General features: G+C 46.9%; 1 protein-coding gene across 4 annotated transcripts in view; it reads left to right on the forward strand.

Moving 5' to 3' along the window:
* The window catches only part of LOC135898307 (endochitinase-like), a 112,033-nt gene that overhangs the window by 85,959 nt on the left and 467 nt on the right, over nt 1-25,607 (forward strand). For 2 of the 4 annotated variants that reach the window (XM_070539505.1, XM_070539508.1), the window contains 2 exons: nt 2,141-2,254; nt 20,349-20,471. In XM_070539505.1, coding sequence (XP_070395606.1) covers nt 2,141-2,254; nt 20,349-20,471 — 237 coding nt within the window. Of the gene's footprint in view, nt 1-2,140; nt 2,259-20,348; nt 20,472-25,607 lie in introns of all 4 variants that reach the window. The other 2 variants (XM_070539506.1, XM_065427189.1) reach the window with 2 other exon arrangements.

A 25,607-nucleotide genomic window follows, 5' to 3' on the forward strand; every position in this document is an offset into this window, starting at 1 on the left:
TTAACCACTTGCCATACGTGATTCGATCCCGGAGGTAGCGCAATGCCGGGCTGACACGCGGTGGAGGTGAAGCAGGTGTTAAGCCCTCCCCCCCCCCCCTATTCATCGGCCGATCCCGAAGACTGTGCAATGCCGGGCCGACCTGCGGCTGAGATGACGTAGGTGTCAAGCACTCGCCATGCGTGGGTCGATTCCGAAGGTAGTGCAGTGCCGGACCGACCAGCGCCGGAGGTGCAGTTCGCCACTAAAGAGCCCACATGCACAGCTTCACTGGTCATCGTTCTTCACGGAGTGGAAGGGCACTGAGCTTTCAATTTTTGTATACCAGGCATTCTATACAGCACAACCTTTCTCACAGCGCTCTACAAAATCCCTCTCCTTAAACAGCAGATGGGCAAAGTTATTTCTCAACCTTCCTCCTTCTTTCACAGAGATCGAGCAAACCACATATTTTTAATGCGTAAGTGGCAAAGCCTGCGGTGAGCGGCCCGAGATACGTAGAGTATTTTCAGCTTCTAGATTTTAGAGGAGCTGTGGGGTTTTTGCAAACATATATAAAACGTATTCCCTTTTGTAGTTTTTGTTAAAGGTCGGTAATGAAAAGCCACTTGTTTTTAAGTCCTTTGCTGCAACTATGTACCGTTTCTTTTATTGCGACAGCGTTTCTTTCATGACCGATGGCAGACTGCGTTTGGTACCAGAACAGGGGATGAACAAGTCGAATAGGGCGGGGCGTCGAGGCTGCGAGGCCATGAGTAAGGATCGCGTAGTGCATTGGTTAACTAGAGTTGTTCGGTATGTGCGATAGTGGCAAGGTACCTCTAAGCCTCTGAGCTTCAGTCGTGTAGTCAGGCGCCACGGCGAACAAAATGTACCGTTGCAAGGGCAAGTCACAGAGAATAGGGGCAGTTTCGAGACGCAAGTTATTTAGATGCTACAAATGCATTAATTTTCTTCAGTAAACGGTTTCATTAAAGTTTCTCATTATTACAATGAAATACGAATAAATACAACACCAATAAATTTTAAAGCAACAATGTGGTGAGTGGATTTCCTAACCGATATTAAGAACCAATAATTTATAACTGATGCTAGCCTAAGAGCTTCTGCTCCGCAGAAGTTACTTCTCTACTATTGGGTAATATTCCTAATTTTCAACATGCATTTTAAAGAGACTATCTAAGGTGCCAACTAGTGAGTCTAATAATTAGCAACCTGGATTTACCGTTATCAAGCAGGAAATTTCTGCCCCTTTCTAAAATCCACCTTAGAGGAAAGAAACAGTGTTTGTAATGCGCTTTTTTGAAAAAGCCTACATTTATTTAAGTGCAATGCACGTTTGCTTGGACGTGGTACTTCATATAAACTAAGGAAAGGACCAGCGCTGGAGCGCCAGCAGCAACTGTCCCCCTCTTATGCCACCGCCATTCACTCTCGCAGTTACCAGGGCGAGATAGGATGGAAGCAGGGCAGTCGCCTTGCAGGCTGTTGTTCTCGCCACTGGATGCAACACGCATATGGTTAATTGGCTTATACAGCCACCTATGCTCCTCCTTCATATGTACCGTTGATCGACTCGTTCTCTACGGAATTCCGCGATGAAACAACAAACGCTACCTATATATTCCTACTGCAAGAAATATACACATTGAAGTGCATAATTTTTTTTACAAAGCAAATGCCTTTGTAGAGAATGGCTTTTCGCCTTGTCGTTTGTTTCGCCAGCCGTTCATTGCGTATATAAATATAAAAATGAAATCATGTAAGGATTTAAAACCTTCTTTTTAGAAATTACTATAAATGCCCTCGAAATGCGTCGGCACCGAAGGCGGATTCAACAAGCGACGAAGGCACCGTGCCCAGCAAGAACGCCTCGATGTGCCACGAAACGTAACCCTGAAAACGAACGTCAGCGTCCGGATATTCAATTACATTGCCCAAACTTTGTGCGGAAACCACTTTCAATGGTTTCAGTAGAAATTTTTTACTATGTAAGAATTAAAAAAAAACTAAGACACAATAAGAGAGCCAGTGAACAGGATTGACACTGCGCCGAAAGTTACACATCCGCAGAATTACGATATCACTCAGAGTATTTGCACGTGAACTTTAGCCCAGTCACTCTTTTCCGTTGTTTCAGATATGCGGGGACAAGCAATGGAATACGACCTACAACGCCGTGACTGGTTGCGTCGAGATGATCGGAGAAAACGGGTGGATTTCATACCCGGGAAGACCGCGGAGAGAGCTACTGGCAAGCAAGCGTTGTTATTGACATTAGCAATTAATTATTTTTTCTGAAATGAATCAATACATCATGTGGTTAATCTTTCACTTTGTCAACAGAATTTTAGACCTTGTCATATCTTAGTCGAACTAACCTCTCTTATTAGTGTCTTTTACCAAAGCAAGAAATATTAAGCTGGGGTGCTATGCAGGATGCGCCGAGTTTGGCGAAACTCGTTACCTTCACGAGCTCTGGCGACACCCCAAGATGAAAGCACAAATGGTACCGAGACACAGTTTATATTTCGACAAGCCTCCAGTTTCATTGGTTTATCTAGATTCACTCTGGGTGGCTATCATTCCTTGGGCGTTGCCTTCTGGGCGGTCGACAAACTGGAGCTCACGTGATCATACCGTCGGTGCAGGGTCGCGCCTTCTTTCACTTGTTTGTCGTTCCACAAAGTGCATTACACGCACAAACGAGTTACAAAAGAAATGCATTTAGTACAATAATATTAGTTAGTATAACATGGTTTCAAATCATTTTAAACCTTACAAGATGTACACTGAATGCGTATTCGACTAATTTGTAATTTAGTACGCTTCGCATTATACCACGAGGGAACGCTGTGGTGGCGTCATCACATAAATTCATCGGGCGACCATGGCGGCTAAACACCCAAGAAGCCCATGTAAACAAACTCTTACAACGAGCTTGCAGTGTGTGACGTAGTGATCAGGTTCGACGATGGCCACTAATTCTTGGATAGTTCTGTTCCTCCGCGAGCAATCTTTCCGTGCACCCCGAAAGACTGCCAATAGCTTCGGCGATTTTACAGATCGCTACGCGCACCTATTGTTCACGGCCCAATCCTGAACAAATAACTTATCCGGTGCTGCTTCTGTGAGTGCGCTGCGTTCCTCCACTCTGCGTGACTGCGAGCGTCACGAATATTGCACAGTGTGTGCAAAAGGAAGACAGCCGATATAGCTACGATGCGACAAGGAGGTGGTGCCAACGATGGATCTCGCAACCAACACAGTGAAAGAGACATCGACAAAGTGCAGATAAGTATATTTCTACTGTTGCATATTTAGCATAATAATAGTGCACGGATTAAGTCACTTTCGTAGTAACGAACTGAATGTCCTGCAGTTTAAAAAAGGCATTCAGAACCAATGAGTGTTCGTGCCTTTACATGTACATGGGCCCGCGAAAATATGGAAAAGATAAAGGTAACCTTCACTAACTTGGTGAAATAACAGAAATTCATAAGTGACATTGAGCCCGCAGAGTCCATGGAAGAGCATCTTTATTCAGGTGAAATATCAATAGCAAGTACTGATATAAAGCAGGAAACTTATGCAAAAATTTCATGGGTGTAACAGCACATGGGAGGCATTCCCGAACCGTGATCGTCACGTTACCGATATTCTTGAAAAATGTTTAGAATTATTGCATTCTACCGGTTATGCTATATGGGACATAAACCTGGAGGTTAACAAAGAAACTTGAGAAGTCGAGGACTGTGCAGATAGCGGAGTAACAAAAATTGTTGGAGATAGCATTAAGGCAGGAAGACAGTGGCGTAGTAAACCATGGGAAGTGATATGCTAGTTGAGATTAAGAAAAAAAAAATGGAATCGGTGGGCAGGCCATGCACTGCTTCAATCACTTGTTGCGAATTTATAACAGGTGATTACATAAGCTTGACAGAATGGATGTGAAGGCGAGAGAACTGCAGCCGAGGATGGTAGAAAATTGCGTAATGGAAAAAAATGGGATGTTTGTAGGCATAGGATGCAATCAGCTCGCAAAAGACGGGATTGTAGGGAGCGGCATTGGTTTTACAGTGAACAAAAATAGGTTTATGGTGCTGACAGTAGAGACTCGTGAATGTTCGAGGACACCTCAGCTGTTGGCACACCAATAAAGATTACAATTGGCTCTGAAAAAAATAACCCGTTATGAAAAATAAAGCAACGTTGTCCCGACAAATTGTGTTATTATGCATACACTAAAGGCTCCCACAGTTAAAGGCAGTTAGTACCAATAGTGCAGTGAGCATTTTCATTTGTAAATATAGGTTTATATGCGGTTGATTCATTCCCACAATCGACTTTTTTTGCAGCAAAACATTCTGCTGCTGAAGGCACTCAACCGCCTGGTGGCAGTAGGCGAGCTGCAGGCACGTGCTCTTGAGAGTGTGGCAAGGTCCAGAGGGCTGCTCTGCAACAGTAGTATCGGCGCCCTCACTGCTCTCCAGTAGAGCCCCCAGAAGACACATTATAAAGGAGCTTTTAGTTCATTGTTTTGTTTATTATTCAAGAGCATGAATAAAATTATTGCAGTAAACATTGTTCTGTGCATATTGGGACACTTGTAACATGCACTTGATGTCTCTTCAAAATGCGCACAAACGTAAGACAACCTGTGCCGCTATTGGACCGTGTAAATGAAAAAGAGACTAATGCAGCATATACGTCATTGTTCTGTTTGTTCTTTCCATGTGCAAGAATACAGTCGGTGTTTATTAGCCACAAGATGAACGGTGTGTGTGTATTTCACAATGAAAAGACAGGAAACGGCATGAGCTTAATAATGCTATCACCTATAGACTGTGCACATGAATGCCACACTCCCAGATTTAAACGTGCCATTACATGCATGTTCGATACTATGTAGTCTTTAACAATGTCATATATTTGCATGTACTCATTTTCACACAGCTTAAGCCCATGTATAGCTCACTTGTGATGTATCCATTTCATAGGGCAAATAATTGTACACTTTGTCCTTTTGTGTTGTATGACAAGCGGCATCCTCTATTCGGATACAACTTCAAAAGACAGGAGAGGCCCCGCCCAGATGACCAAAGCGCAGAAGCCGACTGCCTCCACGTCTAAAAAAATAGTCCCTCTCCAATGAGCGGGTATTAGTGCGCCCAGCGGCACGACGTCAGTGCAGAGTGTGTGCCCATTGGTGCAGGCTTGTGTTCCCCTGCTGTTGAAGTGCAGATTCTGCGGCCTCCTAAAATTGTATCCGACTATAGAATCACGTAATGCTTTGCACTGGTTGCATATACTTTAGCAACTTGATAGCACACAATGATCAGAAACAGAAATCTGTTAAGGCACCCAAGCAAAGCTGGCTGGCCACACTTCCATTATGAGGGGCTGTAAAAAGATCTCGCGAAATATTCCCATGACATCCTTGAAAAAGAGGTGGTGTTGGCGCACTTTAGAATCAAAAACAGGTTACAGTGAATGTTGTGTACCACATCAAAAGAAACTGAGTTTGGTTATCTGCACAGCATGTAATGGAAGGTTGTGCTTCACATAGGAAACAAACTGCTCTGTCCAGTACAACTTTGAGGCCAGTATGGTACCTATTATGTCAACAGAGTCAATATTCAAATCACACTTTTCAAAGGCCATTCATTTCACCATTATTTTTGTATGACGGTTCTTTCAATCAGTGCTTGTATTACATGAACAGGGGGATTTGAAAGCAAAGCTTTGTTTGCAAACATTCAAACTTCCACAATTGGAAGTGTGGCAAAGCACTGGCATGGCGTCGAATAGCTCACACTTCCTGGCCCACCTGCTCACATCGACCACCTGCTGCGCCACTGTCCACGATACACCACTGAGAGACAAGAACTTGCCAGGGCTTTTCAAAAACTGGACAATCGGCCGCTTTCTGTGCGGGTGCTGCTGGAACACCGCCCCCATCGCCCGTCGGCCCAAAAACCTGTGAAGGCACTTTTGTGCTTCTTCAGGACGACGGGCTTGTGCGACCATTTGTGACTCTAATTGCAATTTCTGTAAGACCACACACGTCAGCGAACTCACTGCAATTTCCTTCTTTCCTTCCCTCCGCTCTCTCCCTGTTATCCTTGTTTTCCCCCTTTCCCGCTCCCCCGGTGTAGGGTAGCCAACCGGACGTGATTCTGGTTAACCTCCCTACCTTCTTCTTATCTCTATCCTCCCTCCTGGCCCCTGAATTTGAAGTTGGATAGCGCAACAATTCGACGGCATACAAACAAGTGTAACACACACAGCAGAGCATTCTGCTGTTTGTATTTCTCTTCTTTGTGTCCCGTCTAATTGTTGTGCAATTCAACTTCAAGCTTCTGTACCATTACAACGAGTCTTCAACCTCACCAATGCTCTAGTTATTAAGACACAATGGCGCACATCTTTGAAATGTCCCAACACGAATTAGCTCTCCAACAAATCACCACAACAGTGTAATCATTGCTCTAAAGCTGTACAAAAGGTCTATTCGCTCTGCAATCGTTATTTTTATAATGGGGGGTTAAAGACCCATTTTTCATTGGCATCTGCACCACATTTCTCCCGATATGTAATTTCGCCTTGGTGGTTCACATCTTCACGCACACCGAGTTCTGCAGAGCATTGGATCCGCATTGTTCTACTGCTGAAGAATTGGAGCCCCATTATGAGACGAAAATATACACTTTGTCCATACAGAATAACGCTGCCCCCACCAAAAGAAAATACACTGAACCACTGGCGCATGTACCAACAGTGAACACAGCAAACACTCTGAAGTATTTTCTTCATGCAAGCCAGCACACTAAGATTCTCAATGCATTTTCATCGGCGCATGCGGAATGCTGACCTGCTGCCTGGGACGCTTCTAGTCGCCTCTTTGCCGCCACCGATGTCGCTGAAGTCAACGCCCCTGACGTCACGTCCATCTGCGGTTATTTAAACCTCGCTTTCGCCGGGCTTGTCTGCAGTCGGCGGCAAACCGTGACCAGCAAGTGACTGTTTTTACCTTGCTGTCGGCAGGTGAGTCCTTGTATCAACCTGCTTTTGTATTTTTCCCACGTGTCCTCGTTTGCCGCTGACTGCAACAAGATGCCGAATATTTGTGCTGTTTGCCCCCAGGTGTTACATGCGGATGGTAAATGTTTAACGTGCTCTTTGTGCAAGCGGGGGTATCATCTTGGCAAAAGTTGTTCGGGGGTTGCCGAGGGTACCTACACTAAAATGACGTCTGAAAAACACGAAGCTTGGTCCTGCCAGGCATGTAGGCAATCTGGATCCACCAATAGCGATGTTTCGTTCTCACATCAGTTAACATACGTCACGAACAAACTGGATCAGCTTACAACAATTGCAGAAGCACTTGTAGTTAAGATGGAAGAACTTCTGGAATTCAAAACCTCGGGAGAAAAGCTGAGTGAGTCTGTTGGGGAAATACAGAAGTCTATTTAGTTTCTGTCCTCAAAATACGATTCCGTACTTTCGGCGATGTCGGATAGCCAAGCCGAACTTGGCCAGCTTCGTGCCCAGTGCGAGACGTTGTCATCGACAGTTTCTTCTCAGGCTGCAGCCCTCCACAGTATGACCACTGAAATCAATGCCCTTGAGCAGTACACCAGAAGGTGTAATTTTGAGATACACGGTTTCCCCGTTCAGCATAACGAGGACCTGATATGTGTACTGGGTCAAGTGACGGAAAAGCTTGATATAGAGTTTCAGCCTTCAGAAGTTTCTGTTGCACAAAGGCTACCAGCTCGCAAGGATTCCATCCCGGCTATTCTTGTGCAAGCACAAACAGTAGCGATCAAGCAAAAGTGGCTCGATTCTCGCGGTTGTCTCCCAAGTCTTGTCTTCAATGAAATGGCTCCAAATCCTCGGCTATATTTCAACGACAATCTGACACGCGCTAACCGAGATTTGTTTTGTCAGGCTCGCCTAAGAGGGAAGCAAAAGGATTACAAGTTTGTCTGGACACGCAACGGAAGGGTGCTGGCCAGAACGGCTGAGGGTGCTCCTGTCATTCGCATTGATACTTCCATTGACCTCGAAAAGCTCGTATAAATATGGATGTAGCTAGATAACTCTCGTTTCGTACCTTCTTAGACGTTCATAACTTTTTTGTTGCTAACACCGGTAATGCCTTCACTGCCACCCATGTTAATATCCGCAGCATCCGTTAACACTGGAATCATTTTTGCGCTTTAACTTCGCCTTTCCTGTCTATCTGTCACGTCTTTGTTTTGACAGAAATTAATGTTCCTGTGGACGCCATGTCTTCTTATTCTATACCAGGTTATAGGTTGTTTTCATACACTCGCACGTTGCGTAAAGGTGGGGGCGTGGCGGTATTTGCGAAAGACAAGTGGTCTGTATCAGAAATACCGCTTTCCTTTTCGCAGGCTGAAGTTGTTGCTCTGCGACTATGCTCATCTGGGACTTCATTGCTTGTTTTGTCTATGTACCAGCCGCCTTGTTGCAATGTTCGCTTATTTTTATCAGAGCTTGACACAGCCATATCATCCCTATTTCTTGACGAAAACGTGTGTGTGCTAGGCGATATAAACATCGACACCCTCAGCCACACTCTGCCACCGCTCGCCGACTATCTCGATCTATTATCTAAATGGGGATTAGAAGGCGTTATACATCACGCAACGCGTGAAGAATTTCTGTGTGGAAAGTTGGTTAAATCCTGTATTGACCATATTATTGTTCGGTGCTCCAATTATGCCATGCAGGCAGCTGTTATTTAAACCAAGGTCGCTGATCATTACTTCGTCTGTTGTCGTCTTGTAGAAAATGCCACGCCTTCGAAAGTCAACAGCATGAAACAGGAAATTTGCATTGTTGATCCTAAGCTCTTTGACGAATGCGTCAGAAAGCATGACTGGCAGTCCACGTTATAGACACTCTCTCCAGCTGATTTATACGACCATTTTATTTAGATTCTCCACAATTACAGAAACAAATGCACCCGGTTTGTAAAAGTGAGATTACGTCGAGAAGAGAACAAATGGCTATCGCCACAAATATTAGCGGCAATTAAGGAAAAAGACCTGATGTGGGCCCAAGCTAAACGGTCTAGAAATTGTCCGGAGGTACTACTGAAATTTAAAACATATAGAAATCGAGTGAATTCCATGATTCGGCTAGCAAAGCGAAATCATATGCGCCAAAAATTCAAAGAAGCTTTGTCGGACGTCAAAAAGACGTGGTCTCTTGCAAATGAATTAAGAGGTAAATTCAAACGTGATAGTCGCCTGTTACCACTTGAGTCCCATTTTTCTCCAGATGGAGCAACTGTTTCAAATGAATTTATTACATACTTCTCGCAGGTTTCTGGTACTGCTAAACCACACCCTGATAACTGTACTTTAAGGAACAGCGTATACAAATCTGCACACCTTCCTCCTCTATCAGAACTTGATCTCAGATTAATTCTTTTTAACCTAAAAACTGGTAAATCACCGGGCGTTGATGGCATTTCTGTGGACGAGTTACGTAGAAATTTCGACGCTGTTAAGTATGTGCTGTTATCACTGCTGAATCACATTTTAACCAATGGTATTATACCTACAGAAATGAAAAAGACCATAGTCATACCGCTCTTCAAGAGTGGTGCACGAAATAGATACGAAAATCATCGCCCAATTTCAATTTTGTCGCGTATCTCTCAAATATTAGAAAAACACCTTCTGCAAGTCATGTCGACGTACCTCGACGCCAGTAGCATTATTTCAAGTACGCAGTATGGTTTTGTTCCAGGCAGAGGCACACAGGCTCTCCTTGAGGATATTTCAGACATTTTAAATTCAGCTTTTGATGCTAACCAGGTCGTATGTGCTCTTTTTCTTGATGTTAGCAAAGCTTTCGACAGTGTTTGCCATAGTCTTTTGTTATATAAACTTTCCTTGATGGGATTTCGTGGGCCTTTCGTAAAGCTGCTCTCTAACTTTGTGGAGGATAGAACGCAGTTAGTCTCCATTGGTCAGTACCGGAGTAATGCAACTTCAATAAAAGCCGGAGTACCTCAGGGATCTATATTAAGTCCACTTCTTTTCAATCTATATGTGAATGACCTCGCCGCTGCTACCCCTATTTTTTACATTTCAGTACGCAGACGACACAGTTATCTTGTCTCAAGCTCCCCGTTTTTCAGATGCAATCTCCTTTTTACAAGATGCAACGATCAGCGTTATGAACTGGTTCACTAACAATGTCATTATAGTAAACGTCTCGAAAATACAGCTTATATGTTATCATAATCCATTGAAGAAAGTCAGTTTAAACCTTCCATTACTGGCACACTTCGTCTTGCTCCCCCTGCACCTGCTCACCCGTTCCACATGCTTCAACAGTGAAATACCTCGGCGTTTTCTTCAAAAGTGACTTCACATGGAATACGCATCTGGCCCATATATGCTCACGATTACTTGCAGTTTCAGGTACATTATGCCATATCAGATATTACACGCGACTCTCCGTTCGTAAAATGGTTTTGCAAGCTTTGGGTTACGGTATGCTTCGCTATGGGATTACGGTGTATGGTCACTGCGCGATTCGATGGAAAAATAGAGTCAACTCTATCCTTCGATCTATTCTGAAAATTTTTGGTTATGATTTAGGTTTAACCACCGGCATCGAACTTTTCGAAGCCTTAAGGTTGCCAGATTTTAACGCCCTTCTAGCGGAAACGGCCATACTCAGGCATTTCTGGTCGCACAAATACAAGGTTGAATATGTTCCTGCTCGTTGTCTCCGGCCAAAAGACCGTTTTCGGGTGCCTCGCTGTTCTACCAAGTACGGTCAGCGCACTCGTAATTACTTCATCCCTTCCTCTCTCAATAAACTACCAGCAAGCGCCCTTCGCGCGAAATCAAAGTATAAATTAAAACAAATTCTTCGTCGCATTAACCTCTAATCCATTACACGGTTGGTTCTTTCATGTGTACTAAAGCCCTACATAACTTTAGGGTACTGGAGCAAATACATCAATTTATTTGTTTCATTTTACGCCTACTGATGTGTGTGAATAGAGCGTGTAAAGAGTACTTTCGTTTTGTTTCAGTGCCCTGCTCCCTGCAGATCTCATATGTATATTCCTGTCTCTTTTTTGGTTCCTATTGTCATTGTTTTTTGTTGGCTGTTGTCAATAGGATAATTGATGGTTTTTAAGTGACATACACATGCCTGATGTATGTTTTCTTGCTCTGTATTAAGAATGATGGGTTATGCTAATTTTCATCGCAGGATACGTGGTTTGTTTTCATTTTTTGCCTCCTCATTGCTGTTTGTGTTTCTCTTCTGTGTCCGTGCCTGTTAACAATGTTTCTGCATATCTTGCGTTATCCGCGATATTACATCGGTTAAACGCTGTCTGTCGGCTCTGCCCTTCAAGCCCAATGCGGCTTTGGCAGGTCTATTATGTATTAGTGTTGGCGGAATTCCTGTGACAACAAAGTATTATTATTATTATTATTATTATTATTATTATTATTATTATTATTTCGCCATACATGGATAGGCACAACCAGCTTGGCGCGACATCCGCATCTCGCATTGCAATGAATTGCGCAATGCCTTGCTGTTTCATAGTGCGACCGATAGATGACACATGACCAAAATTGAGCATTATGCATACTAAGTAACTTGTACTAAGTACTAAGTAATCTCATAAAAAAATGGCTGTGGCTTAGCTAAGGTTAAGCCCAGGATACGAAGCATACTAGCCTTTGTTTTAACGCGACAGCGTTAAGGAGCTCGTGTCGCAGAAAAGCCGGTGTCGTCGGCGTCCGCTCAGGCGTGCGGCGCTTGCTCAGGCGCACATTTCGTTGTCGCGCCGAACGCTGCGTTGCTCGACGCTCACCGCGTCCGATGCGGGGCGCGTAGTCACTGCGCCGTAGAAAAGCCACCTAGAAACAGTCTCTGTAGCACGCCGCAACCTTCGCTTCTCATTCCAACGAGCAGCTCTGTCTCCAGGAGGCATCTCACCTCGTGAGTGTCTAGCAGAGGCAAGCGCAGCGGCTTATATACCGCCGCGATGCCGCGAACGACGGCGCGAGTTGGAGCCCCGTTTCTCCTCTGTCGTGATGTCACGGTGTCGCGTGGTCAGCCTTGAAGGCGACGCCACGAGCGACGGCGCGAGTTGGAGCCCCGTTTCTCCTTTGTCATGACGTCATGGTGTGACGTGGTATTGAAGGCGACACCGCCGCGCCTGAGGAGCTGGGTTGAGCTCTGGTAATATGCTTCGCATAAAAACACCAAGCTCGGTATGAGATTAGCATTCACAGGGTATTTCACACAATTTGTGATATCCATTTATCTAGTTATACTTCATTAACCTCTTTCCACAAAAAGTGAGCCATTTGGAAGGCACCCTGATAGACAAGTAGAACATTCGGTAAAAAGTGAGCAACCAGCGAGAAAGTCCGTATCATAGGCTGCCGCATGTGTGATGTCGGTAACACAAAATTTAAGTCGGCTACACAGAAGTGACAAATTAGGCAATATGGTGCGTCTAGACAGCGCTTCAATGCCAATCGCAATAACGGTGACAGTGAAGGCGCCTTAATTCCTACGTACGTTCTGTTGACACACCCGACTACGTTCGTAATGTTTCTGCGAAGTAAGAAGCGTTCTTTTATAAATGCCCGCTCAGCCGCAGTCTCCGGGAAAGCCAGTCACCGCTTCCGCAACTTGCCCCGGCTGACCTTCCACATATGCCCCCATGGGTAATGTCCAAAATACCGGTACGTCTATCTATTCCCGGAATTTCTAAAAAATCGCGAATACGTACCGTCGGCCTCAGACTTTTAACACTTGAATATATGTCGAAAGAATATGACTCCTCGGTGACCGTGTATACAGACGGCTCGGTCTCGTCGTATGCGTCTGGTGCGGCTTTCGTCGTGCCTGCGCATCAAGTCATTCGACGGTTTCGTCTGCATAACAAGACGACTACAACATCTACGGAATTAGTGGCAATAAGAGAGGCCGTTCAATATATTGCGCGACAGCCTCCTCAAATATGGACAGTTCTCAGTGACGCAAAATCGGCTCTTCAACTACTTAGAGTGGTGTTGAAAGAAAGAGCTTACAGAGTGCTGGCTCTTCAAAGTGCCGAGCTCTACACTTTAGCGCAAGAAAACGGCCACCACATCACATTTCAGTGGATTCCTAGTCACTTTGGTATACAGGGCAACGAACTGGCCGACGCTGAAGCGAAGAAAGCACTCGAAGAACGAGAGTCACTGCTTTCAATTCCTTTTTCAAGAGCGGACGCCCTCTGTCTCCTCTCCAGTGTCATCCGAAAATTGACAGCAAAGCACTGGGACAATCCTGATAATCGCCACAGACGACTCCAGAGATTAGACCCCACCATGAATTTTAGGCTACCACCGAAAATTCAACGAAGCTGTGCCAGTCTTCTGCACAGAATAAGGCTGGGGGTAGCGTTTACGCGCGGATACGTGCACCTCATGCGGCGCACCGTGTCTCCACACTGTGAGGTGTGCAATGTGACTGAGACTATAGGTCATGTGCTTTGTGACTGCCCTAAGTTTGTGGAAGAGTGTGATAGGTTGGTCAAGGACCTTACGCGTCTCGACAGCGCACCGTTGTCGGAGGACGTTATTTTAGGCCCTTGGTCAGACGCTCAGTCGAGTTTCAAGGCCATCAAGGCATTACTGAACATTTTAAAAATTACGGGCCTGGATTGCAGACTTTGAGCATGCCAGATTGCTTGCCATATGTTCTGCATCTTCCTTCTATCGTCATCGTCACCCATCATGCACCTCTTTCTTCCCTCTTTCTTTCCCTCTTCCCCTTCCCCCAATGCCGAGTAGCTGGCTAGAGGAGTATACCTCAGGCCGACCTCTCGGCATTTCGTGTCATTAAACTTCTTTCTCTCTCTCCGCACTGTCGCATCAATAGGCGCATCAGACATCTCTGACACAGAGGCTCACAGTAGCTTGATAACGTCCAATGTAACGCTCGGCACCGACGCTTCCCTGAAAACTCCCGGTCCCGTAGAAACGGAGGGCGCAGAGGACTTGCTCTTCGACGGTGAGCGAATGAAGCCCGCCACGCTGTCTCCACAGACGAGAGTCTTCGCCTAGCTCGTCGCACAGCCAGCGCACTGATGTCTTCGACAAGCGAAAATGACGCTGAACCTCCACGGCGGTCATGTACGTGAACAGGTCCAGACGTTCATACTGACGCTTGCTGCCGCTGGATGCAATAACACAGGCTGCTTCTGCCGCCGCCATGTTCCCGAGTTGAACTCGGTGGGGGTTTCGCGGTGTACGAGTTTAGCACGAGTTTGCCTGTCAATCAAAGCCAGAGGTCACGCCCCGCGCGATGCATGTAACTCTTGTGCGCGCACACACTACAGTTGGGCCACGCCCAACTTATCTTTCGGCAACAGCGACGCGGTGCCAAGCTGAGAGGCATCTACAATATTCACAACCGACATAAAACACGCACAACGCACTGTCATCGGTGGTGTACTGAGCACAACTATCAAACACAAAGCGTTGACTGTCGCTGGCTTATGCATATAGGTTCTCGGGCTGAGATGGCCCCACAGCACGGTTGTTAGACAGCACAGCACGCACGGCACGCACAGCACAGCACGGTTCTTAGAGTGTACACTCTAAGAACAGTTTACACCTTTTGGCTTGCCCCTTCTGCCACACAAAAATAATCGTCATCTGCCTTGATGCGTTTCCTTTCTTTATCGCTGCGAGCCCGGAACTTTCCAGTAACGAACAGCGCGCGCGTTATCAGCACATAACAGTTTACACCCTTTGGAGTGCCTCTTCTGATAACGCGCGTGCCGTTCGTCACTGGAAAGTTCCGGGCTTGCAGCGATAAAGAAAGGAAACGCATCAAGGCAGATGACGAATATTTTTGTGTGGCAGAAGGGGCAAGCCAAAGGGTGTAAACTGTTCTTAGAGTGTAGGTCAAGAGAAGGCACGGAAATTTATTGGAATCGCAACTAACGCTTTATTAGAAAGAGGAAGATTAAATACGTACAAGCAATATCATGTCATATATGCTGTGGCGTTCAGAGAGCACATGTTATAACTCACCTCAAGGAGCAAAGCCGAAAGTTGACATTGATCGTAGGGGTCGAACAATTGAGCTACTCAACTGAATAGCAGTTACTTTCAAGGCGTAAAATGATTTTTTATTAATGATGAACGAAGGCCTACATTTGTCTCCACAAATGTGAAAGGTGAGCGCCTCTATTATTTACCCTGTACATGTATCCTTAATTTTCAACGCTTCACTTTATTACCTCACGTGTACCTTTATTCAACCTTTTTTGTTTCGTTTTTGGGCTCACTGCTTCTCAAGGCAGCTAGCCCCCACTGAGGCTTCCGTGAGCGATATGGGCATGCATGAAAGAACAATTCAGTATGAACGGCTAGAGCAAGATATTTATTAGAGTAACCCTGTTAGCGCTTTGTGACGGGAATAGTTAGACCATACGTTGTCGACAAAGTTATTGAGAAATGAAATATCCCCTTTCCACTGTATTGGCAGCATCGACACATACATGAGAAATCGCGCTGGATGCCACTGGCATAGACGTTTCCTTCCCAGCGATACTTTCCCAAAATGCAACTATACTTGGGCTACGAAGCGCAAAGGGTGAGTACCGGCTGTCAAATTCTGTGCGAGAACCTCCACTATCACTACAGAAAAAGTAACTTGTAGATTCGTATTACAAAATCCGGTTAGAGGCTTCTGGAACCGAATTCACAAAACTTTTTCTTCGTAAGTGTTTTTTTCGATTGGCGAATCGCCTTCTCTATATAATACTATGTCCTACACCACTTTTTGGCTGGCACGAACGCTTTTAGCGTAAGGACGTTTTGCGAATACGGGCCCTGTTTGCGATAGTGAGCTCGAAAGCTTAGCCAAGCTGTTGTTTGTACTGCTTTTCTGAACGCTGATCTGAGGCGACGCTTCCTGCGTTGAGCATTGGCATGCCTCCGCTGCTGATATTGCCTTGCTTAGTAACTCAGGGGACCAATTGCAATGCATGCTCACTGACCTGGAGAGGCAAAGCAGAAGAGTGGGTCTAAAAATTAATCTGCAGAAAACTAAAGTAATGTTTAACAATCTCGGAAGAGAACAGCAATTTACAATAGGCAGTGAGGCACTGGAAGTCGTAAGGGAATACATCTACTTAGGGCAGGTAGTGACGGCGGATCCGGATCATGAGACGGAAATAATCGGAAGAATAAGAATGGGCTGGGGTGCGTTTGGCAGGCATTCTCAGATCATGAACAGCAGGTTACCATTATCCCTCAAGAGAAAAGTATATAATAGCTGTGTCTTACCAGTACTCACCTACGGGGCAGAAACGTGGAGGCTTACGAAAAGGGTTCTACTCAAATTACGACGCAACGAGCTATGGAAAGAAGAATGATAGGTGTAACGTTAAGGGATAAGAAAAGAGCAGATTGGGTGAGGGAACAAACGCGAGTTAATGACATCTTAGTTGAAATCAAGAAAAAGAAATGGGCATGGGCAGGACATGTAATGAGGAGGGAAGATAACCGATGGTCATTAAGGGTTACGGACTGGATCCCAAGGGAAGGGAAGCGTAGCAGGGGGCGGCAGAAAGTTAGGTGGGCGGATGAGATTAAGAAGTTTGCAGGGACGGCATGGCCACAATTAGTACATGACCGGGGTTGTTGGAGAAGTATGGGAGAGGCCTTTGCCCTGCAGTGGGCGTAACCAGGCTGATGATGATGATGGAAGTAAGAACGTCTCCTGTGGAAAAATGCTTCTCAGTACAGTGGCAGATGCTGGAGTCAAAAGTATTCTTCCACGGCAAATCTTTGTATGAGCACTTAAAGCTTAAAAGAAATCATTCACCAATTGAGGTTTTGAAGTCACATGCACCAAGGGACTGTCGACTCAAAATCTTTATTCATTTATTACGTTGTTTATTTATTTATTCATTTATTTATTTACTCACTGCCAGATTATCAGGCGAAAGAAGAGTTGGCAGTACAAAAACTATTTAGTGGGTAGTACGAGGGTACGGAAGGTGCGAGTAAAACAAAAATGTAGGAAACATCAACATCCTGCTACAACTGAGACAAAGGTATATGGCAATACAAAATACAGGGGTGCTATAACATAACGCGATTCCAAACTTTTCTATTCCAATTCTGCAATCAGACCTCCATGATTGGTCGCCCCATCTGCTCTGCGCTGTCTGTCACGCCACGGAGACTGGGTACACCGATTATGCATGATTAGACGAAACAAAATAACATTGAGAATTCCTGATTCGACGCCTTTTCGACATTAGTAATGAAGGCACCGTCTGACCAATTGCTATTCGTCAAAACTTTTCGGGCTGCACCAACTTCACTTGCCTGTCACGCGACGTCACCAAAGCGCCAAAACCCGGCGCGTTAATGTGACGTGTATGCGTTAAAGGCGTATTAATATGCCGAACAAAACTGAAATATTTTTAGAGCGCAGCTCTTTGGCGTCCGTTCCTGGGTTTCGCGTCGTCGTCGGCGTTGTCGTCGGCCTCGTAACCAGCTCCGCCCCCCTTTCATCCCCCCAGCGCTAGCAGCGACCGACTGATACCGCTGGATGCCGCTGACGCCGCTAGAGAGTCAAGATAACGTGACTGCATAGAACACCGTCGCCGCCATGCAGAAAGAGGAGGAAAGGGTCCCCCCCCCCCCTGTTCTTGTGTGGCGGATAGGGTGCTCTTCAGTTGCCGACGCGCCGGTTATTTCACGTAGGCTCCGGCACGTCGACGAATACGTGACCACCTTCCCACGGCTGGACCTGGTTCTTAGCGCTGCGGAAGCGAGGGTATCATATTGTTTGTGTCGGCATCGGCGGCGTTGTCCCTGAAACCAAATCCGCAGCTGGGGTTGACTCACTATCGGCGTCAGCGGCATCAGTCAGTCGCTGCTATCTCTTCCCTCTTCCCTTTATCGTGTTGTCCGCTTGCTGCGCGCGCTTCTGCCCCCATCGTTTGCCGCTGGGTGTACACGCCGCCCCCCTCCCCCCTCTTCCTGCGAGTCTCCGGTTGTCAAAGCGCCGGCTCGAACTTAATTCCTTTCTTCGCTCCTCCTCCAATGCAACGCCTGTGCGGTGGCAATCAGAGAGTCAGATCGGTGGCGGCGGATCTGTATATGTGCACCGCCCGAGCCGAAATTGCCGCTGCCGTTCGCCCTGTGCGGTGGCAATCAGAGAGCCAGATCGGTGGCGGCGGATCTGTATATGTGCACCACCCGAGCCGAAATTGCCGCTGCCGTTCGCCACTGCGAAATTATCTGCCAGTTCTTTCTGAGCCATGAGCGAGACGACCGATGGAAGTCCTCCGTCTGCTGCTGCTGCTGCTGCTGCTGCTGCTGCTGCTGCTGCTGCTGCTGCTGCTGCTAAACGAGCTGCCAGAGCATAGGCCCAGCGCCGTCGCCGTCAGAATCCAGAGGTGCGTGCCGCCGAAGCAGAAGCTTACCGTCGCCGCCATCGAGATGATCCAGGAGTACGCGTCGCCGAAGCAGAGGCTAAGCGCCGCCGCCGAGAAGACCCTGCCGTTCGCGCCGCCGAAGCGGAGGCTCATCGCCGCCGTCGAGAGCAACCAGCAGTAAGCGAGGCTGAAGTAGAAGCTCATCGCCGCCGCCGAGAAGACCCTGCAGTTCGCGCCGCCGAAGCGGAGGCTCATCGCCGCCGTCGAGAGCAACCAGCAGTAAGCGAGGCTGAAGCAGAAGCTCATCGCCGCCGCCGAGAAGACCCTGCCGTTCGCACCGCCGAAGCGGAGGCTCATCGCCGCCGTCGAGAGCAACCAGCAGTAAGCGAGGCTGAAGCAGAAGCTCATCGCCGTCGCAGAGAAGACTCTACCGTTCGTGCGGCCGAGGCCGAGGCCAAACGCAAACAAAGGCTCGCAAACAGTCAGGGTGCAACAAATGCTTTCCGGCGACAGTTTACAGACAATCCGTTTGGCCGCACTCACGAAAGACGTCGTGCACTTCCTGCAACTCGCATTAATCGTCCATCGATCCACACCGATGTTAGTAGTGGGGGACTTTAATGTACATAAAGACAAACAGCCTATTTCCTAACACTTATGCGGGAGAACATCCCGTTCCTCTCGCTCGTAACGCGTCCCACGGCTGTGACAACCTCGCGAGGCACTTGTATAGATCTCGTCTTTGAGAATCAAGCATTGCTGTACGAAGTCGAACATATATCAGTCTATTTCTCCGACCACACAGCTTCCTTCATGACTGTCAAGAACTGTTAGTGAAGTCTTTGTTAAAGGAATACGTGTGAAAAATAAAAAAAAATTCTGTGATAGCGCATACATGTGTTGCTCGATTTCTTTGCCTCAATCTATCGAAAAGGTGAAACAGCTAATTTGCTGCGCTAAAATTTCGCATTAGGAAGTAACGCAATCGTCGGTAATTTTTTGAATAGCCGGAGACTGCCCCGTTCCGAAAGCAATCAAAGATGGCTGTCCGCCGATCACAGTAGCACTAACTACTCGGAACTGCCGGGGAGCATGGATTTATTTGCGAATAACAAATAAAAAATGCGTGGCTGTGTAATGTTGTCGAGACCTTTCGGCACGTAGACAACATCACTCGGCAAATTCTTCTTTGCTGAAGATCCCTTTGAGCAACATTTTGAAACTTTTGTTGCACGCCACCGCGATTTTTGACCAGGCAGCGCAAGCTAAGGGATCGGAGCAGACCATTCGCAGACGCCGGCCCCGATCTCCTCATCCGGCTTTCTACTTTCAGTGTACTTGCTCGGCCCCATCGAAACTCTCTCCGCTTGGGCATGCTCCTCGCTTCTTCTGAGCCAGTTAGATAAGAAAAATTGCACAATGTAGGGAATACTATAGGGTTTGAAAGCAAAAGAAGGGGACAGCCTACAAACGAGAAGCGCGTTTCACTGGACTTTTCAAACAGCGCTGCAGGTTACCGCCCGATGCTTGCGTCTGTGGTTACGCAAATTTTACGCCAAGACATTGGAATAAAAACATACGGGAATAATTTAACGTCATTGGGCCGCTGGCTATTGCAAGTACAAATAACAATAGAACACTCAGGCGCTCAAGCAGAAACAACGCCATGCTATAAATAACCACGGGAATTATAAAAGTAAGGGCTAGATTGAGATGGGTCGCTCAGGAGCGCCTCGAAAGTTTTGAGTCACTCTTTTAAAAAAAATGAGTGAGTGAGCCGTGGTTCTATATAAGTGAGCGGCAGTTCTTTTGGAGAGAGCAAGCGGGTTCTCGTTCACTGAGCCGTGCCGAACCGTTTTGGCAGAGACGGGTCTTCTGCTGGGTGCGACTTTCGCGCCATCCATTAGCGCTTCGAGAAAGAAACTGCCGTCCCACCCTTCTTCGCAAGAGTCGCAACCACTCCCTCGCCTTCAGTGCAGATGGGTTGGTAAGGAGCGAACTGGATAGTTTGAAAAGTTCGCTTACAGCATGTACATAGACAAAGGAACTGAAAGAATGAGGAAGAAAAGCGCTGACTTCCAAATGATTTATTTTTTTTTAATTTGAATAGCAAGGATATATATAATGCCACCAAGAGTAAATCGCCCGCTCCAAAGCAAGTAGGCAGCATGGGTACGCGTTCAAAATTCAACCGAACCAAGAACGCCTGGTTAAGATGAACGACCGTGCATGCGCCATCTCAAATTGGAGATCGCAAATGCGCTATCGTTCATCTTACTTGCTTTGGAGCGAGCGATTTTGTCTTGGTGGCATTATATATATCCTTGCTATTCAAAAAGCTACCACGGCGCACACCGTTCTATTCGTGCCTTCAGTTGAAACTGTTTCGTTAATGGAGAATAGTAACTCCCTCCATAATCGAGAATAGACCTTTCCGGCATTTACTCACTGCATCGTTCATCGTCAGGAAGTGGAAGCCAGCAGGTCTTAAGCAGTTGGGTGGTAACGTGTCTAAAAATGATGGCGCCCATACAATGCAACACCGAAACACAATAATGTGCTCGACTGATTTTCGATAGGCGTTGAAGAATACTGGTGCCAAAAGGGATGTTGCGAAACTTGCAATTCCTGCCTGACAGCATTTGGAGACGCAATAATTCGAAAGCTATTTCAAAGATCACCCATCGTATTGTTATGAGCCAGTTGTTCATGCGTATATAAAGAGGCTGTAGTGAAGAGCGGACAAGAGGAGGACAAAGTGAGGTCTATCGTCCGCCATCTTTGTTGTTGGTGCTCCACTGTCAGTCTTCTTCATTCTTAAGAACGTTTGCACCCTGTGGAGCTTATCTTGTCTCCAAACAATAACCGTCATCACCCTTGCTTCGTTTCCTCTCTTGAAACTGGGCGCTCGCTACTTTCCTGTCGAAAATGCTGTGTAAGCATGATAATGTGCAATCCGTTTGTGACTAGGAAATACCGGGCTCGCAGCGTTAAAGAAAGGAAATGCGCACAAGACAGATAAAGGATATTGTTTGGGGACAACATACAACCCAACGGGTGGAGACATTTTTTTAGAACATGGTAGGCGGTGTAAACAAATCCCCTTTTCTGTAGATCTCCCCGTAATGCCTCGGTGGAGTTTCGGTGTATATCACAGTGGGATGATGATCGCCGTGTACGTTTTATCGGCCATTCGACAATGTCGACTGAGAGGGCCGCTGCTTCGGCTTCGGCTACCACAACACAGATTGTCTTGACCCAACCCCGAGGCCCTGGTTCCTTCTACGGCACTAAAACCACGGACGCCGAAGACTGGCTAATTGAATACCCACGATCCAGCAAGAACAACCAGTAAAACCTAACTATAACGCTGGATATTATCATTTATTACCTCAAGAGAACGGTTCGTGTTTGGTTCCAAACACAGGGAAAAAAATTAACCAGTTGAGACACCTTCAAGCAAAAAAATGCAGAACTCTTTGAGAAGCCAATTGGGTGCCAGTGAGCTGCCAAGGAGCAACTTTGGCGCCGGGAACGAACATCTACTGAAATGTACGTTATGTATATTTAAAATGTAATATCACTGTGACGGTGGGTCGACGACACGGTGGCGGAAGTTGACAAAGTCAGCCACATTCTTAGAGGCACCGCTCACGACGTCTTTAATTTATTCGTGTACAAGGACTACTCGACCATCGACGACATTGTAAGAGAGTGCCGACGCTTTGAACAAGCAAAAAGCCGTCGTGTCTCACAACAATTTGCTCGGCTCCCTAATACCGCTGCTACCTCATCGTGTGAAGGCGTGCAGCAACCTAGTGCCGAAAAAGTGCTGCGTCTTGTCCGGCGCAAGATTGAGCCTGCGTCTGCATCGGTTCCTCAGGCTCGCTATTACAACGAGCCCCGTCCGGCAGTGTCGTCGGTTCAAGCTGTCGTACGCGAAGCGTTCGCGAACGCAGGCATCCGTTCCATCCATGCTGTAAGTAGCCCTATGGCCAGCAATTTCTTTCGACCTCCCCTCCCACAATCGAACTGTCTCGGATACCGCGACCCAAACCAGTTTCACACGCATGACGACAAGCCAATATGCTTTACCTGCAATGAGGTCAATCAGACTTGTAAATTGATCACACCATTGTCGCTATTGTGCGCTTTCATGTCCTCGTCCCACGTACGCTTACCGACCGGAAGAAAGCCGGTTCTTGCCCCTTCACGTCCGCAATGACCCGCCACACTATAATCTTGCTGCTGCGATTGCCCATCGCTCGCCGTCCTCATACCCTCGCCGTCCCACCTCGGAAAACTAACCAGTGCAAATCACGTAAGGGATGTTGCATTGGCCAACCAACCCGGAAATACTCTGCAGAGAATCCTAACTACGCCACCGTAGTTAGGATTGCGTTAATGCCAGCCGCCTTACATTTTTACTCTTCTGAGCGAAACTGCTCGATGACACAGAGAGTGTCTCGCTATTGTTGGGACCTTCGATGAATTTCGCCCTTACCTAACATTCTACCTTTCACCGCCATTACTGACCACCATGTTCTTTGTTGGCTGTCGCTTCTCAAAGATGCCACTGGTCACCTGGGTCGTTGGGCGCTGCGGCTTCAAGACTGCTGATATACAGTCATTTACAAATCTGGCCGCTTGCAGCAGGATGCCGACTGCCTCTCCAGATACCCCGTATATCCACCGAAGCACTCCGGCCCTTGTGTTCTTTCCATCTCAGCCCTTCCACATTCCTACCTAACAACGCCTTGACGGGTCCATGCGTATTAACATTAAAAAGTTGTACTCCCACGCTCCTGATCCTTCCCTCCGCCTTTTGTACCCCCAATTAGTCGCTATATCGTCGCACTTTACTCCCATGCTGTATTGACATGTTGCTTGTCATCCCGGCTCACCTCCCTTACACTGTGCTGGCAAAGCTGCACGACGCACCAACGGCGGGCCAGCATGGTGCGTCATGCACATACAACCACGCACGCCACCGTTTCTATCGGCACGGGATGTCCCGTTCAGTGCTCTGTTACGTGGGCTCGTGCGACCTTTTCCACGCCTGGAAAAGGTCGACAATGCCACCTGCGGGTCAGCCTCTGGACATTCCGTACGAGCCATTGCACCGCGTCGGCCTCGGTTGTCTTGGTCCGTTTCGATTATGCCCCTCTGAAAACAAGTGGGTCGCCGTTCTAACAGAATATGCTACGCGGTTTGCTATTAAAAACCCCTAAAAACCCTTAAATGTACTACACATGCACTTCCCACTAGCTTTGCCACCGAGGTTGCAGACTTGCTGCAAAACGTAATACTCCAGCACAGGGCTCCTCGGTGACTGCTAGCCGACCGCGCAGACAGTTCCTGTTGAGAGTACTCAATAACATTATAAAATCTCGGGTGATGCAGGATATATTGACTACGGCCTACCATCCCCAGATGAATGAGCTAACAGAACTCCTGAACCGAACACTTACCGGCATGTTGGGAATGTTTGTCTGACGACCACCAGGATTGGGACGCAGCATTGCCCTGCGTGACATTCGCGTACAACACTTCCAAGCATGAGACCGCTGGTTATTCGCCATGTTTCCTCTTATGCGGACGCAACTCTACATTACACATGGACACCCGGTGCTTTCTTCTGGATAACCCCCCCCCCCCCATTGAGCATGCTTTAGAGACTATAGCCCTTGTTAACCATGCACGTCAAGTTGCTCACACTCATTTTTCTGAGTCACAGTTACACCAACAGCCTCACTAGAACAGGCACCACAGCATCACCCATTTTGTATCTGTATCGCTCGTCCTCTGGTGGTCCCCAACACGACGTGTCGGACTGTCAGAAAAACTGCATTTGAATTAAACCGCTCCATATCGGGTGTACCGCCAAGTGTATGAAATCATTTCACCAGTGCTTTCGTCATCATTTGTTTATCTTCGCATGGATGTTGTACACGTTGTCCGTCTCAAGCATTATCGTGTCCCGCACACCCCTTAATGCCTTGTATGTTAGTTCTTTCATGTAGCTTTGTTCAGCTGCGCCGAGTCGATGCTTTCGCCGCCAGAGGCTAGTCTTATGAGTCAGTTGTCCTGTGGATATAGAAGGTGCTTAAGTGTAGAACGGACAAGAATAGGACAAAGTGAGGTTTATCGTCCGCCATCTTTTCTGTTGCTGCCCATTTTCACTCTCCTAGTGCATCTTGTAAATATAGCACCTTTTCTTTAGATCTCCCGTAACAGTGCTTTTGACTATATACATTTTTCAGATCTAGAGGTAGCTAGCCCAATTTCCTGCGAAACATACTGTAGACATGGTTCGCAAAGTTACGTTTTAACAGGGCCATGAAAAGAACTAGCTGCAGGGGGACGATGCTTCGTGAAGAGGGTTGTGCCCCATTCGGGAAACTTATAAGCGAATGGAAAGAAAATAATAGACTTTATGGTCAATTTAACTCGTAGCGCCTCTCTCTAGTTTGGAGTGGCTAAATCAGGCGCTAACCTGAAATCTTTGCTAGCAGAGTGCTGTACAAGCCAAATCTGAGACACGTTTTTAGCCCATAATGGAGCAGCTGGGCTTCAGCCATCTACAAGCAAATGTAGGAAGAGTGCACAACGAAAGACACTCAGACTGACGGGGTGGTGTGGTGCGGTGAAAAGAAAGCGAGGAGTAGTCGTGGGACCGGAACAACCGAAAAGCAAGGTACACAAAATGTGGCATCGCAGGACGCACACGTACCGATTTTGAGTGTTCCGTCGTCGCCATTACCTTATCGCGTTATTTCGTTATTACACACGTTTTTATGCGTCAGTGATCTTTATTTGCAGCCCCTAACCTTTTTATTTCCGCTATCTGGTCGTCCAAATTTTCTTTCGTGTCAGTCATTGTTCAGCTCATGTTAACGGGGAAAGAACGAGTGCTCCGTATCCTCTCTGAGGCTTCCCGCTAGTCTCATAGGAAACAATGCATTGGTTAGCAGAATAAAAACGAAACATGAAGTGAACAAATCAGATGCGTCATTGGCGCCCTATTTCCACCTTTCAAAATTTATTGTAATGCGTGCGACGGAGCGTTCATAGGGCGCTCCAAAGCAGCAAGTCGAATTATTTGGTATGTGTACTCCGTGTG

This window comes from Dermacentor albipictus, chromosome 5 (assembly GCF_038994185.2).
Source record: "Dermacentor albipictus isolate Rhodes 1998 colony chromosome 5, USDA_Dalb.pri_finalv2, whole genome shotgun sequence".
Classification (NCBI taxonomy): Eukaryota; Metazoa; Arthropoda; class Arachnida; order Ixodida; family Ixodidae; genus Dermacentor; species Dermacentor albipictus.